Here is a 17,545-nt window from a genome sequence, read left to right as displayed (position 1 = left end):
AACATTATGTTTTGAAGTCATAGTTTTATGAGTTGTTTTGTAATTGTCTGGACATGATCATTAAAACACAAATATCACTGGTCAACATTTTTTATTATATTTTAAATTCCAAATAAAATTTTCTAGATACATTTATTGCACCAATTCCTAATCGGCCCTCGTTTTTTCTTTAGCAGGTGTTCATAATATTAATATTAATATTTGTATTATAGTTATAATACTTATATTTACGAATTACGAATTAATACCAGTTACATGATACATCATAGCCATCAATTAAAACATATGGTGAAATCCGTATTGCGCAAGCTTTCATGGGGCAAACCTAAAAACAAAACAAAAAGAAATTATCTCAAAAACCCGATGTGTTAGAAAAAAAAGGATAGACAGATTTGAAATCACCGTCAAAAATACGTTGAGGGACACGTAAGTGATTAAAATTTGCTGTTGACCAGTGTAATCAAAATGACGAAATAAAACACTAAAGTTATCCTTAATATTACAGTTTGTTGTAAAGCAAGCAACAACAAACGTGCATTTTATGCAACTCCACTTCTCTCATTAAAAGAAAATCAGGGGAAAGGTCGGCGAAAGCTTATTTGTGTTGCCTGTAGATGTCAGTAAAACAGTCCACTTTCAGGTGGAAAAGCCGAAGAAGAAAGTGACGTCATCTAGTAAAAACGTTGTCTTGACAACTGTAATATTCCGAGTGAAAGGTGAGTAGTCAAAGATCCTTTGGCACTAATTGATGTAACGAGCTAACACTTCGTATGTTAACTACCAACCAAATCTTGAGTTGTGAGCACGGTTCTCAAAATCATTCGTCTAACACAATGAAGCGGTGTTTATGCATAGTCTTGCTACATGCTAATCGTAGCGTCAGGACGGCTAGCTTAATGTTAGATTTTCAAATATTTACAAAGCAATTGTATTAAAAGCATTGCACTTTAAGACTTAATTCAGTTCAGAATTGTCGTGTACGTCACGCCAAAGTAACCACGCGAAATATGTAACAAAAGCACTTCGCAGGACAACGTTCATTGCATGCACTCTGCCCTTATGTTGTTTTAAGGATACGATTTTAGTTAAATAGTTGTAATTTTAGCATCAAAATCCGTTTTTGAAACTGTCCATTTGTCATTGAATTAATTAAAATTAATTTAACAGTTGAATTAAAATTAATTTAACAATTTTAGAACATGTGTATTTTTAGTCAGGATAGGGCAGTAGTACAAAAAGACAAATATTCAGTTCATTGAATCGCGATTTATTATGTTAACAATATCGTTGTTTAGTTTTAGTGTGCCGATTGTATCATACAGAGAGCCAGAGCTGTTGACCGTTGTAATTAGTCATTTTGTCGTTCACTGCCTTTACTCAATTGAAAAAAATGATACTGCAGTAAAATACGTGTAATAAAAGTGTTTACCGCTCATCGACAGGTCACAGAAGAGGATACCATGCCAGAGGTGAAGTCCGTGCTTAGAGAAGTTCTGCCGAAGCAAGGTTTGTAATTGTAAATTTAATCTGCCATTACGATACACAGAAACACAGTTCACATTAACAATACTCTGATGAAATTTCATGTGCATTTATAAAAATATATACTGCAAATACAGTATAGTGCCAAACTAAAGATAAACTATGACACAAAGACACTACTGATTTAATCGGCAAGTATAATTTTCACTAAAAATGAATTCCTTGTTCTGTTGTTGGCGGATTTATTGTTGTCACAGGGCAGCTTGCTATGGAAGATGTCCCTACGATGGTTCTTTGTAAGCCCAAACTGCTCCCACTCAAGTCGGTCACACTTGATAAGCTGGAGAAAATGCAGATGGAGGCTCAAGAGGCTGTCAAACAACAAGAACTTGCAAATAAGGAGCAGTCGCAGTAAAGACCTGCAGTGAAATCTCTCCATCAGAGCTTTGAATGAAAGAGGAATCTCACTTGTTGGATACAAACCAGCCAGCAATGAATGCTTTATTGAGCAGTGGATGGAGTGGAGGGAGGATGGCAAATGACGTGTTCATTATTTACAATTATGTATTGTCTTTTTAGTGGTATTTATAACCTGAGTGCATCTTCAGCTGTGAATTTTTGGTATGTTGACAATAATTAAAAAAAAAGTCGTATTCTTTATAGTTGTTTTAATGAACAAAGAGGGAGAAATGCATGGTAAATCACATGTACCAGTATGAGATTGATATAAAAATAAACACTCTTAACACCACTTCTTGAAACCTGAACAGACCTTCAATAATTAAAGAAAATGAGTCACACAGCATAGAAAAAGCAGCTAGTAAAGGGGGTGGGGGGGGGCAGTATTGCATACAACATTCTCCCCTTTATTTTCCATTGTTTTATAAAGCTCTTGACACAAAGCAGTCGTGTGTACAAACAGTTGCCTCCTAGAACACACAAAAGGTGTGGCAGTGAACTCAGTCGAATACTGTACATCAAACATGGAATGACTGACACAGAAGTGTGGCACTTTCAGGGTTAGCTTATGTTATTGTTTATGTTGAAACACAGAAGGAAACCATCTAATGAGCTTCAGTTTCAAAAGTGCATTTTTTCGCCCATAGTTTGGAAAAATATGCAAGTAAAAAAAGTACTGGAGCTTTAAAAGCACTTCTCCTTAGCTTTCAGTTTTGATGACACCACCATCTCCCTCGCTGACAAATCTCTTGCGACCCCTGACAGGAGAAAGAAACTGACATTGTTCAGAAGTTTATGACACGTATATGTTTTAATAATTTTGCAAAGGAGTGTGCACTTACCTACAGGGACAAAGATCTCGTAACTTGACATCAATGATTCCCATATTAAAGCTCTTTTCAACAAACTGCTCAAGGATGAAGTACGCACGAGGAACATCTATGTTAATTTCAGCTATATCCATATAAACTCTTTCATAGCCCTAGGGAAGAAGAAAAAAGCAATACTATGAGTGAAATAATGTGCAGTACATAACTGAAACAGCAGGTGGCATCTCACCCTTCTCATTTGGTCCACAGTGATAATAGAGGACATAGAGAGTGACTTAAGAAGCTGCAGAATCATTTTGAATGTCTTTTCTCCCTTGGACTCCAATACCATTACGATAGCCTTAAAGAAATTAATCACAATACTGAGCCAGGTCTGTTGGTAGCTGACTGTGCATGTAGACTGACTTACCTCATAGACAAACTCATGGTGAAAATGAGGAACCTCCAAATCTTTCAGGCACCTCTCAGCCTCCTTGCTGTCTCCGGATAGGATGTATTCCTTTAGCAGCAGGTTCATCTGACAAAAAAACAAAAACATGTTTTTGTTTTACCCTGCAACAGTGGACTTCCAGCCATTAAATGTCAACATCAAATGGAAAGAAGTGATCACGCAATGATCTTTACCTCTTTGACAAGCTGTGTGACAGGTCTCTGGCCCCCGCCTGTGCCCCACTGGTTGTCAATACGAACCCCACCCTTACTCATCTTCAAAAGCACAGCCGCGCGGTCTAGGGCCGCCCTGCAAGATGAATTACTCATGTGTACTCAAGTCACAACATTAGACTTGACTAGGTAGACTTCCACAATCTGACACAAGAGCCTGGTCAAAAATAAATCTGCCTTTACAAGAATAATAAAGTCCAGTTTTGATTGACGCGTCAGTGAGATACAAAACAAAACACAATACATCTTGGTATGATGCAGTGTAATTCAACACCACTGAAAACTGCAAACATAAAAATATTGTGTTAAAACTCCGCACAGGGATGGGTAGTAACACCACATTTACTCTGTTACATTTGCTTAAAGACGAAGTCAACCCAAACATATTTTTTTCAAGAATATGTTCTATGCAGGCCCACTAGTTGAAACAAGGCATTCTGATAAATATTGGTTTGTGGAACAAAAGTTAATCCACCCGTTTTTAGCCATCTCCGGAGGCGGCCATTTTGTCACTTCTGTTGACCGAAAATGACATCACAACTGCTCAGGGCTCAGGAAACGACCAATAACGGCTGACCTGTTTTCTGAAGCTGAGCCGTGATTGGTTGTTATCATTTTCAGTCGACAGAAGTTCAAAATAGCCGCCCCCCCCCAGATGGCTAAAAATGGCTGCATTTTGCTGCTTAAAGCAACACTGAGTCATATGTCAGTTTTTGTTGATTATGGCGGTGCCATGTGGACAAAGGCGGTAGTGTTTTGACAAAAATCAACCACATTTCCCATGCGTGCCAACGCGTAGTGCCGTGAAATCCTGAGCCGTCCTTATAGCGAAAGGAGGGAGTGAGTATGCCGTAAAGCAATTCAGGACATTTTTTTTTTTTTTGTGTGCCAGGGTATAGCCCACCCTCCTCAAAATTGCTTTGTGCCATTAAAAACGATACAGACCCCCTTAGGGCATGAAGTCTCATTCAACTACTGTACTTGTAAGTCAATGTTTCATCAAAAGAGTTGTGAAAAACTTTTCTTAAGGTAGATTTCATGCCCAGTGCTGCTATAACTCATATTCCACAAACGCAATATTAATCAGAATGCCGTGTTTCAACTAGTGAGCCTGCATAGAACTTGTTGTTGAAAAAAAAATATGTTTGGGTTGACTTCGTCTTTATTAAGTAACTTTTTGGATATATTGTCCATGTCAAGAGTAGTTTTAGTGTAACCTATCTTTTACTTGAGTGTTTTTTTGTTGGGAAGAAACAGTTCCACTGAGCTACATTGGACTCATTACTTATATTTGTATTTATTTTTTTTTTACATAGAAATTTCATTCACTCTTGAGCAATATCTGAAGTTGCACATTCCACTTTTAGATTTTTGTATATTCGACATTCATCCTGATTTAAAAAAAACACAAGAAATCAGAGGTTTACCCACCGGCAACTAAGTACTTGAGTAGTTTTTTCTACCGAGTACTTAGTCTTACTCAAGCTGTTATTTGGAGGACTGTTTTTTACTTTTACCTGAGACATATTATTGTAAATAACATTACTCTTACTCGAGTCCAATTTTTTGGCAACTTTACCCGCCTGTGAGTGAACATATAGCCTCGATTTAATCACATACCTTGTGTATTCACAACCAACTCTGCCTTTGTAGCCCTCAATGTAGCTCTTCGACAATATTTGGTCACGAACAGCGCGTGCAATGAACTGGCCCATTAGCTAGGAAACAAGAAAAAACAAGTGTCTTTAATATCACATGATTTTCAGAGGTATTAATTATCCCCACTGACAAGATGTCCTTAATATATGATAATGAGAGAAATGATGAAACTTAAAGGGGAGTGTTGGAATGAGATGGTAGTCAGACCACCTGAGGTTGGAGGCTTTTATGAGCATTTCTTTCATGTTGTGAAAGCTCCGATGATGAAATGTTCCTTTCAATGTCATGTTCCTGTTTTGCGGATGACACCGAAATGCTTAAGTTATTGTGCCGTTTTTTTTAGATGATCAATGTAATATTTTAAATGAGCAATCTCTCGCTCTATCTATCTAATCTAGCCATTGCCATGATTTGATGTGACATTAACCAGCATTGCTCCTCACTTTTTATTTGGCATTTCATGTCATAAAGGGGTCAGCATGTCTGACTCACAGTTCTGAGGGTCAGGGTTTGAATCTCGGCTCAAGGCTTCATGTGAGAAGAGTTGTCCACCGTGCTTGTGTGGTTATTCTCTGGGTACTCCGGCTTCCTCAAACATTCCAAAAACATGCATGTAATCCAAAATGCCTACGAGACTAAGTTGTCAATAGTGAACGTGAGTGTGAAAGATTGTTTGTCTATGCGATTAGTTGGCGATCAGTCCACGGGTGTACTCTGCCTCTCGCTCAAAGTCTGCTGAGATAGGCTCTTGCTCATCCGCAACACTAAAGTGGACAAGTATATAGAAAATGGACAATGTCATAAGAGAGAAGTGGAATGTCATTCAGTTTGAACTGATGACTAAACCCCACCGTAACACACAACATAGAGTGGTGTCATGTGTGCGTATGCTTGTTGACAGTTGTGCAGGCGTGATTTTCGGTAATCGAAAGAGCTGGCTTGGTTGCCCTGGCGTCCACAAAGCATGCACTCAGCACTCTTGACTATTGTTTCTGTACAGACGAGTCAGTTCACTCTCAATTTGGTGCTGGCTTGACTGGCTGCCGCAAGAAGAACAAAGGCAATGTGTGTGTGTGTGTTGTATGTGTATGAGAATCTGAGAAAACTAGAGGAGTGAGGGATACTGAGGGATGTTTATACTGGCCTTATGAACACACAAAGATCTGTGAGAAAGAACCAGCAAGATCAACTGAGACAGAGCGGGAGGGGCCATGGGGAGAGGGCCACTAATAGGCCTTTCAGAGCACTCTGCTGAGCTTGCATTTTGAGTGCACAGCCAGACAATGACCGCAGATCGCATGTCTGCTACAGAAAAAGGGCACGCACATGCATGAACACGTACACCGAAAAAAGTTTCTGTTCAATTTACTCCTTTTTATTTCTTCAGGTGGTTGCATGAAATATAATCATCTGGATCCAGATACATTTTTTGGAGTAGACTACAGTACATCTACTAAATAAATGTATCTGGATCCACATGATTTTATTTTGCGCAACCACTCGACGAAATAAAAGTGAGTCAATTCAACACACCATTTCTTTCAGTGTACTCCTCAGCAATATGCTTGAATAAAATGTGTGGAACCTAAAAAGTCGAATGCCACAAAAGTGTTACAATTTGGATGCCTCAAAAGTCAAATAAAGCACCTGAAGGATTATCTCCACTTTTTCTTTGGCTTCTTTGTGATGTTACCACAAAATAATGACAGTGATTGCGAAGAAATAACGTGTGATGCTAACCATAGAACTGAAAATGTGACTTGCTGCAACCTAAGAAAGTGCCTCTCACTACAAGATTAGCATTACAATTACCATATTTTTGGGGCTATTGTCAGTGGTATTGTAAATGGCATGTTTACACTATAGGTTTGCGTTTTTGAATTGAAAACTAATTCCATCAATAAGAGGTCATTGAATGAGGGCTTTTCCCATGAGCAGGTGCCACTGCAATTCAATTCCAGAGCCAGAACTAAAATTATCACCAGTTCTTAGTTGTTTATTTGACCACCAAAACACCCACTTGACGTTCATAAAACCACAAGCACATCGCACTAACCATTTACTGGTTCAAAGAAAAGCTTCTTATTACGGTGACCCGTGGAAGTTATGTTGGTGACCTGGCTCTGGTTTGCGTTTCTGCCAGTGTGAAGCTCAAGTAGCGTTTTGAGACACACAAGTTGAAACAAACTAAGCACTGGCACTAGTATTGAACCAGTTTTGACACCAGACCAGACTAGTGTAAAAGGGGTTTGATGATAGGAAATAAGTTGAGAAGTTCGGTCATCTAGGAGCGGCACGGAGTAGAGCCACTGCTCCTCCGCATTGAGAGGAGCCGGATGAGGTGGCTCAGGCATACGATCAGGAGGCCTCCTGGACGCCTCCCTGGTGAGGTGTTCTGAGCACATCCCACCAGTAGGAGGCCCCGGGGAGGGACCCGAGACACATTGCATAGAGTATGTCTCCCAGGTGGCCTGGAATGCCTCAGGATTCCCCTGGACGAAGTGGCTGGGGAGAGGGAAGTCTGGGTTCCCTGCTTAGGCTGCTGCCCCCGCAACCCCACCCCAGATAAGCGGAAGATGGATGGGTGGGTGGCTTTAGTGACCGAAACACTCACCTGCGGGGCTCCAGGTGTGTCCAACACCAGATCTGGGAGCTCTTGTAGGAGTTTGTCAAAGGACTTCTCCATGTCACTGCGGAATAAGACAGGCCCACAGAGATCAGCCAGCAGCCTGGAGGTCAGCTCCCGCTGGCTGGCCTTGGCCTCCAGGGCCAACGACACAGCCAGCGAGGGCACTTCGCTTCTCATGGGCCCCAGGTTTAGATCTGCTAGCAGTTCCTGCACGAGGAGGGAGACGTTAAGACTATTTGTAAGCTCAAGTCTTGATGCTCATTCACAGATTGAACTCCTCAGGCTTACCGCAACTTCATTTGTGTCTCCGTGTTCAAAGTACTCCTGTACGATGGGCGTCACCGTCTTCTCAAAGTCCCTCTCATCCAGCGGAGGGACCACAGTCTCGTACACGCAGTTTTCCTGGCAAAACATCCCATATATTCACAACAATAATATAAGTGGACCATTTTATGACATTTGATTTTATTCTGCTTTGTTTTACTCTGCTGTCTGCAGCCAGGTCGGCATTACAAATGAGACTGTTCTCAATTGCCTTAACTGGGTAAGGGTTAAATAAATTACGATGCTAGTGAAAGTTTACTGTATTTTCCGGACTATAAGCCGCTACTTTTTTCCTAGGTTTTGAATCATGCGGCTTATATAAAGGTGCAGCTTATAGTCCGGAAAATAAGGTAGCCGGAATTGCAGACGAAAGCAGTTTAGAATTAGAGGCGGACCGGCCTATAGACAGTTACAAATTTTTTCACCCCGGAAAAAAAGGCGAATGACGGACGACCCACGTTGCTGACGGATGACAGACGCTCAATTTGTAGTAAAATGCCCAGCTCTGTAAATCCACATTGTATTTATGTATGTTATTGGATTTATTTACATTGCAGTAAAGGTAGGAGGTGAGCATCATTTTATTTCAGGCAGAGAAAAAAATTACATTACAAAATGTGTTTATATGAGCAGCAAATTTGAGGCTAATTAAGGCCAACATGACAAATATGATAATAGAGCAAAACACCTGTGTTAAAATACAATAAAAAATGAGAAGTAATATTTGTTTTTGGCTGCACACACTCATGCAGCTAGTATATTGTGCATTTTTTCAGTTGGGTTTCTTTCACAGTGATAATTCACATAATTAATTGGGAAATTATGTATATTCTTTTGTAATTTGGGGAAAAAAAGTACACAGGTGCGTGCATGTTCTTCATCCGCTGTGTAGATCAACTCTGCAGTCAGTACCTGAGCTTCGTCATAGTTTGGGTCTTTCTCATCTACTTGCTCTGGTTCATACACCTCACCGGATCTGCCCCAAACACCTTTGCCTCCAGCTCCACCTGCGGACAAAGTTGAAGTACAATGTTTGAAATCAAAGCCAATGATGTAAACTAGTACAATAAAATGATTTATATGCTCACGTATAGTGGTTTGTAGACACAAGATGTGTGATTGTAAAAAAGGGTGAAAAAGCCAAGCAGGAGAGTGTGACTGGTTTTGGCTGACAGTACATGAAGTGTCTGCAATATGACGCCTGAAAAAACACCCAAAGCAATATTTTGCTACCAACATAAAAACTGTTATAGGGATGATGTCATGTAACAAATACTGCAACAATAGGAGAGAATGCTGATTTAAATCCGTACAACCTTTAAGATCAAGAAGCTTTATAAGATGAAAAAGATTTGCTTCTTGTGGGCCACCCAGGCTCAAGCACAAGACCGGTTCTAGACAAATCCTGGTAGCAAGACCACCCCGTTACTGCGATGGCGTCTGCTCTAAGCTGATTCTTTGGTCAATATTGAGTTCTGATGCAAAAAACTTGTACATGCAGCAACACATTGCAGACAATTTGCAAAGATGTGTAGCAAAGCAGCTTGTGTGCCAAGCTTTACTTGACATTTCGCTATATTTAGCCCAGCTGGTTATGTCAACACATTTGGCGCAGCCTGTGTGTGTGTGTGTGTGTGCGTCACACACTTTATTGCTTTTAAACTTTTAAAGCAGCAGCGATCAGCCCTGAGTATGTGCATTTACTGCCATTGTCTTTCTATGGATTTTTGAGCTCTTTTTGCAAAACTTATTCTTATTTCCAGAAGGAGGAGCAGCCTCAGCAAGAACATTATGAGAAGAGGAGAATAAGGATGTAAAGTAATGGTGTGTGACTTGGATTTTCTTTCATCAACTTCACTGATTCAGTGCTCATATTTGTGGTTCCCATTGATTTCATATTGTTGAAATGAGCAGACTACATAGCCATACATTTTCTATCAACCTTATTCCTATGCCCCCATGCGCCTTTGCGTGAAATATGGACACAACTTCTGGTAAGGTGAAACCAGCGTTTTGTTTACATGGAAACTGTCCACTGAGTCCACTTTCTATGACAGTTACAGACTAACAATGTGGGAACACCAGTTGTTGCGGTTTATAAGAGGAAAAAATGTCAATCCCGCTTTAATGCTAATGTAGCGAAATAGGAGGGTGGTAAAAAAAAAGAGGCCAGTGACAAGGATTGTCACATGTTGACCTACTTTTAGTAACTCTGTTGCTTCGGATGTGAGGCAATGAGCAATCTGGAAAGCGTACCAGTACCTACACAGTAAGAAAGTTGGTCGCACTTTGTCAAAAGAGGTTGCACACAGTCTTATTTAGCTTCAAGCAAACGTAGGAGCCAGCCAAACTTACTACTTGCCACTGCATGGTCACCACATGACCGGGATGCTTAAATGGATGGTGGGGCCGGATGGCCATGTTTTCACTAACAAGTTCATTTTATATATTTTTTGATCAAGAAAATGAAAAGCGTTGCCATTTTCTCTTTTATCCATTCATTTTGGAGAAATTATGAAATAAGTAACTCCATGAATAACGAGTCTCGTTAATTAGGCCAATGGCCGAGCCCCCTACCGTTCTATCCTTGTTCGGCCGGAGTCACGGGAGGAACCGATTCCAAACTTTCCATTGGAAATCATTGTACTTTCATTGCTTATAACGTCCTAAAACGGTGATCAATTGGCACCAAAATGTATGTGGACATCCTTACTAATGACCACTTCAACACATCAAAAGGATTAACCTCCACGTGGCTGATTTATATGACGATGAAGAAATGTGGAAGTGAGCAGAGCTACATAGATTTAGGCTGGGACCAGCGCACACTGCTTCTTTGCTTGAAAGAAAAAAAAAACATTGCTTCTTTGTTGATCACAGTTAGGACGGGCGAGGCATTAAACACCAGTCAGAATATTTACAGAGACTGAAGTGGGAATGAGTAGACATGCACATTTGGATGAGGAAAGGCCACAGTTTTTCGACCTAAAACACACCGTCCAATTTGGAACGTAACGGCCGAAATGGCACGTTCCAATGCGGCCACACTCGCTAGAACTTTTTGTTTGCTGAACATTGGCGCTTGTTTGATAAGGGCTTACCTCACTCTCACGCCGCTTCACTCAGGCAAAAGGTGGCGGCTGCAAGCAGTGTCAGACACTGCACGCGACTGCTTGGGAGGCAACCCCGCGAAATGAAGATGCATGCTCACGTTCACCTCCACACGCTGGGCGGACAGTAATGAGCTAATGTTGTTGTGCTAACACCTTTTGTTTTGACGGCCTGAAGCTAGTTGTTGCTATTAGCTGTCCCGTTATCCTACCTTTAGCCGGGGAGGGGAGGGGGCGGTTGTATAAAGATCCAATCTGCCTGCCCTGCTGCTCGCTGCAAACCGCTGTCTGCCTCTTGGGAGTTGACACGAGTTTAGCGTAGCTAAATGTCCGGAACATAACCAGTCGGGGTTTGTGTGTGCATTCATGCTCTTGTCCGCTTCAGCTTGTGAAAGTGGAGGTGCAATCGCCACGGTATTTTTGATTTTGTGGAGGTGATCATGATGAGATCACGTTTTATGTCAATAAATCCAAACTATTGAGCAGAACACTTTCATATTTTCACAGTTTGAAGTGGACAAGAGTAGTAATTGCATTTGCATTTTGGTGACGATCGGTCGCCGTTTTAGACAACAGAACTGACAAAGCGAGCAATATTACCACGCTTGCCTCCCTCCCGTGACGTAGACCGCTGAGCCCGAAAACATAACATAAGCCACGCCTCAAAATGGGGCGGGGCAATTTGTCATAAATCTAATCACAAAAAATACCTTAAATCACGACAGTGTCTTTTCGGGGGGGGGGGGGGGGGCACTTTAGTACTAATGTCATTTTTGTGCCAATATTAAGATCACCCAAGTGTCCCTTTAATGTAAACAAGCTTCACGTCACTCATGTCATAAAACTGCAATCAATCTTCAATGTTTATGTGAACATCTCTATTTATGTCAACTTCAACCGCCCATTGCAAATATTAGAGCGATCGGCCCCAATATTTAGAATTTTATGACCAGAATGCCTTTTTCGCCAAAGGCACTAACTACATCTTACTGACATAAAAGCTAACTGTCCATAAAATGCTAAATACTATCACAGCGATCCTTCTAATAATTTCAGAGGTTGATGAATACTAAAGTGCGGTGTCTCCCACACACATAAAACCAATACCTGATGTTCTTGTGGCACTTGGCATCCAGCAACTCTTTTCCGCAATACAAGCACATTAGCACAAAGTTCAGTGAACTATGTTTAATGAACTATGTTTGCTTTGGCCATCCAGATGACTAGCTACGGCCCTGGACTGAGCCAGCCAAAACGTGCTTATTGGCGCTGTACATTGATGACGACGGAAGCTCGGAAAAGCAAGAACTCGTGAATTGTATGGCGTGGCCATCAACACTTCATACATACGTCACTGTAATATGCTTCTGTTGATAATATCGGGGCACTTTTCCCGGTCAGTTATGAGGGGATTGCTGAGGTGACCAGTGGACAGCACAAATGCTGGACGATGCCACTCCTCCAGTTTACATGTTGTCAAACAAGTCACAACCATTTTTGTTCGTTTTCAACCTGTTCGAGCAATTTCACCTGTGATTTTTTATTTTATTTTAACATATGGAGCAATAATTGTTACAGGCGTAATGGTTAGCACTTGTCACCATGGTAATACACAAGCCACAACTTGACGGTAGTTATATAATTAATAGTGACCAAGCCCTCCGCAGCAGTACTGTTATATTACAAAAGGTACATCAACATTAATACCACTATAAAAAAAGCTGCATATAGGACCCGAGACTAGGGTTGTGCAATTAATCGAAATTCAATCACAATTAGGATTATTACACTCCACGATTACAAACTGTTTGTTTACTGTTTGTTTACACACAAGGAAATCAATCTTGAATTTATGCTGGAGCCTATCGCAGCTGTCTTTGGGCAGTAGGCGGGGGACATCCCGAATTGGTTGCCAGCCAATCGCAGGGCACACAGAGACAAACAAACATCCGCACTCACAATCACACCTAGGGGCAATTTAGAGTGTCCAACTAACCTACCTTGCATGTTTTTGGAATGTGGGAGGAAGCCGGAGTACCCGCAGAAAACCCACGCAGGGACAGAGAGAACATGCAAACTCCACACAGGAAGGGCAGGGCTGGATTCGAACCCACGATCTATGCACTCTGAGGAAGATGTGCTAACTAGTCGACCACCGTGCTACCTGCAGTTAGACTATTTTGTGGTAAATTCCCCTAAATTTGTGTATGTAAAGTGAAAAAACTGAAGATCACTTGACTCCAGCGGTGTCCCGTATGTCTTTCGTCGTCATGACCATTTGTCATTACTTACCAAAGTTGATGCAGAGATTTTAGCATTATTGCTGTTTAATTTGGTTTGTACTCAACTTTTTTTCTTTACACTTCTTTGTACATAGTTAAAAAGTAAGATGCTTGATGGGCATCTGCAAAATGAATTTATACTAACCTGTGTTTTATTGAGTTGTGTCTTAAATTGGATCAGATTGTGTGTGATCTTAGAGGTTCCATTTTAAATGGGATAAGAAGGGCATCGCAAAACCTTGTTTAAAACATGAGACAATTACTGTACCTATTCAGTATGTCACATTAGATCTTCAAAGCAACATGTTTGTCCATCCACTCACAAATTGTTTGCAAACTAACCAGGTTATGTCTGTCCAAAGTAGAGCAACCAGGCAATAAGAACCATTAATCACAAATGTTTCCTAGCATATCCAACAGTTACTGTCATCACTTATTATTTGACACATTGTCTTACCTTTCTTTGGTAGACCTCTGCCTTTGCCCAGTCTGGACTTCCTGTCCAGCAGCTTACTCTTGGGGCTGCTTGGAGCCACCGCTGTCCCCCTGACCAGATCGCCGTTATCACTAAGGGAGTCCCCCCTGCCAGAATCCCTGGATGAGTTCTTCCTGAGCCTCCGTTTCGCCTTGGCCTTGAGACGCGCCTCGTGGATGCTGTTGCTCGACGACAGCAGCCAGTTGCCATTGATCTCGTTGCTAACGTTCTTGTTGGCGATAAGTGTGCCGCTGTTGCCTTCGTCTTCAGACACAAAGGAATCACTCCCATTGTCGACTTCTGTTGGGTTAAAAAAGTGTTAATTGTGATGCAAAACAATCAAGGCAAAAATAAAGAGTGCTCTAAATTGTGTCAACCAGTGGAGGCACTGTTGATTCAGTTCTATAGCATAATATGACATCATTCCATCCATCCATTTTCTATATTATATAAATTATATATTGCTTGTCCTCATTAGAATCATAGGTAAGATGGAGCCTATCCCAGCTGACTTTGGGCTAGAGGCGAGGTACAGCCTGGACTGGTTGCCAGTCGATTGTAAGGCACATGAAGTCAACCAACCATTCACGCTCACACTCACACTCACAACAAAGTACAATTTAGAGTCTAGAGTTAACCCAATGTTTGCACTGGTAGTAACAACAACAACAACAACAACAACAAAATCATACCAAACATTAATGTTTTGGGAACGTGGGAAGAAGAAAGAGTACTCAGAGAACACTTCAGCAAGCACGAGGAGAACATGCAAAGCGTACACAGAAAGGTAGGAATTTCATCCCAAACCTAACTCATTCTATCCCAATGACATATTTATGTAATTTCACAATGGGTCTGGAAAAGTCTAGTACTGAATGAGTTAAAGACCAAGATGTCAAACATGACATCAATTGTTTACATTGCATGTCATGATTTAGTACGTAATTATTTAGATTACATCACACGACATATATTGACTGTATGAGGAGTGACGTTTGCACATATTTTAAAAAACGAGTTAAGAATGTTTTCAATAACCTATGTTACAGTGACATGTCTGCACTAGGGTCCACTAAAAAGATACTTAAAAATAGACTTTTAACAAATATATAAATAAATGCCAAACCCAACATTATTACCATTATATCTGCTTGCACGATTGATTGATTAATTCTTAAGAAATGAAAACGAAGTCCACTTCCATGTACACAGCCCCTTGTCCCCATTCGAACACAGCTGATGATACTCTTAAAATGGCTCGGAATGGCTCACACTCACCGACGGGGTTCGAGTTGAGCCAGGCCTCGCAGTCAGCTGCCATGTCCGACAACAGGAAAGAGATGTTGCAACGGCAAAAGAAGATTTAGTGGGAACCTGTAATGTCCAGAGCAGAATGCAGACGTCGGACGAAAAAACATGCTCAGACACGAACCAACGCAACAGAGGCCCACCCCCACGGTTTCCTTCATTCAAAGTCCCACTGTTGATAAACAATGGCTAGCAGTAGCATATAGCATGACTGACTCACTGACAGAGGAAGAAAATATAAACTGTAGTCAGCAACGAAAAAGCGATAAGACAAATGCTACATAAGTAATAAGTGCAGTTCGCCGTCTGTTTAGCGGCCACTATAGGCAAGAGACACTATAGGCAATAAAATTACCAAATAACGCGTCAATATGTGCATATAATGTATCGTTTTGTTTTAACTCCTAACACTGCATCAAAGTATACTATGTTTGCCAACACGTTATGGCATATGAATTTTGTTGATAACTCACAAATTAATCAGTGATCGTCTGCAGTCCTCAGGCTCTGTGCTGACTTGAACTACGTCGTTTTTGAATTGTCTACCCAGCAACTCCAACACGTAAGCTCTTTGTTTTGTTCTCTGATTGGCTGATGGAGGCGGGGTTTTAAAAGCAACTCAGCCAATAGAAATACGATTTATCCCATTTTCTAAATCTAGCTGCTGGAATTCGTTAATCCAAGTGAGTCTCCCATCTCCCTATCTATGTCTGTGACAAAGGGCAGCTTTAGCGGACTCCAATCTTCACTGGAAATGAATCCGGCTTATTGCCAGCAATGTGGACCAAACTTTGACACCGTTCGTACAGGGTTAGCGGTTCCGGCACCCCTTACTCCAAAAGCACCCTGCACAAGATTCCCTGGGAGGTACAAAGATGGTCCGCATTTCCACAGCCACAACAAAAACCACACTGCTCCTCCTGAATCTGAGATTGGACTTCCTGACTGACCCTCCTCTCCAGCACCTCTGAGTAGAGGTTTCCAAGGAGGTTGAGGACTTTGATCCTGCTGTAGTTGCCCCTACCCCATCGTCTCCAGTCCCTCTTTTTTTCAGTGGGGCACCATCACCACACTCTGGCAAGCTAGAGCACGGTCCCCCATGTCTACTCAATGTTGCACAGACGTGACAACCAGGACAGCCCCACAACATCCAGAGCCTTCAGGAACTTTGGGCAGATGCCTTCCACCTCCAGGGCCCTGCTAACAAGATGAGCTTTTTAACCACCTCAATGACTTCAGCCACATAGATATCTCCCCGTCGGTGGGCATTTCATGATAACGACCGACTCCGCATTATCCCTTAACGTTTACACTCTTTGCCAATTATTTGCCACACATGTTGACAGTATGTAACAGTTTGACTCAACTTACAGTATATGGCCTTTTAGTTGAACATTAGCTCAGTTCTGCTACCACGATCACTGTCAATGTGTTCGTTGAAACACCTGCTTGTGTGTGTTATAGTTTGTGTGCAAGCCATAAGTTGTGATGTGTTCAGGAGTATCTTAGAAATGCATGCCCTGTTATGGGGCCTCTGGCCCGTTTCCCAGCTTACACTGGCCTTCCCTCTCTCATTCACACACTTGCAAAGACAAACGCTTTAACTGCATTGATGACTAAATTAGCCTAACCCTTTTTTTTTCTTGGCCTGACTTATGATACATTTCATCGTTGAAAGGCCACAGACAGGCTTTCACACACAATCACTTGCCAAAAGAATGAAGGAGAAAAGGGGCTAGGTGCCGGAGCACCCAAAGCCCTGCCTGCGAATTCCTTGGTAATACTTGCAGAGACCTGAAGGGATAACGTTTTGCAAATCAATATCTATGTTTCCTACCTTATCTTTGTTAGTCCATGGTCCTTATTGTGAGAAATCATTAACATGACTGTATCAAACTGGTGGCCTGTCGCATTAATCAGCACCAAGAAGCTCTCACTTTCAAAAATGTGTGACCCCTGTCATACAGTATACCGTTAGATGATTTCCTGATGTATACATGATTGTATATTTATTAATACTGAATAAAGGAGGTTCTCGATTTAGGATGCAGTTCCGTTCCTACGGTGGTGACGAACCCCCAACGTGTACGTATGTCGGAACACGCCAGACTGGTTTTCCCCTAAGCAGTATTAAAGTCAATACACAAAAATACGCAGTCATAACCGCCTTTCGTAACCGAAGACAACTTTATAGAATTAAAAAACAACAACAAAAACGGTTGTCTGGCTTAATAAGATGTCATCTTTTTCATTACAAATAGATATTTTGATCGTCTGCTCCAGCAGTCACTGTTTTGTTGATGAAAACTGTTTATTTCGTCATA

At 41.3% G+C, this 17,545-nt stretch overlaps 2 protein-coding genes across 3 annotated transcripts; one reads left to right on the top strand and one right to left on the bottom strand.

The window, feature by feature from the left end:
• Positions 1-576: 576 nt before the first annotated feature.
• Positions 577-2,233, top strand: bbip1 (BBSome interacting protein 1). The gene is made up of 3 exons (XM_086034007.1): positions 577-716; positions 1,443-1,506; positions 1,740-2,233. The coding sequence occupies exons 2-3, from the start codon at positions 1,461-1,463 to the stop codon at positions 1,895-1,897; spliced, it is 204 nt and encodes a 67-aa protein (XP_085890133.1). The 5' UTR covers positions 577-716; positions 1,443-1,460; the 3' UTR covers positions 1,898-2,233.
• On the bottom strand, positions 2,134-15,806 carry pdcd4b (programmed cell death 4b). Of its 2 annotated transcripts, none has more exons than XM_086034005.1 (12): positions 15,695-15,806; positions 15,192-15,287; positions 13,896-14,213; positions 8,959-9,053; positions 8,011-8,124; positions 7,708-7,929; positions 5,055-5,152; positions 3,396-3,510; positions 3,181-3,288; positions 3,001-3,111; positions 2,784-2,923; positions 2,134-2,699 (listed from the first exon to the last, which is right to left on the bottom strand). In XM_086034005.1, exons 2-12 carry the CDS (start codon positions 15,232-15,234, stop codon positions 2,642-2,644), a joined length of 1,422 nt encoding a protein of 473 aa, XP_085890131.1. In that variant the 5' UTR covers positions 15,235-15,287; positions 15,695-15,806; the 3' UTR covers positions 2,134-2,641. The 2 variants fall into 2 exon arrangements, with proteins under 2 accessions (XP_085890131.1, XP_085890130.1); XM_086034004.1 differs by having other exon boundaries at positions 2,788-2,923.
• Between the last annotated feature and the right edge of the window lie 1,739 nt (positions 15,807-17,545).

The sequence above is a fragment of the Filicampus tigris genome, chromosome 6, assembly GCF_054856515.1.
Source record: "Filicampus tigris isolate MCC_2025a chromosome 6, RoL_Ftig_1.0, whole genome shotgun sequence".
NCBI classification, from domain to species: Eukaryota; Metazoa; Chordata; class Actinopteri; order Syngnathiformes; family Syngnathidae; genus Filicampus; species Filicampus tigris.
This window is presented reverse-complemented; position numbering and strand designations above follow the sequence as displayed.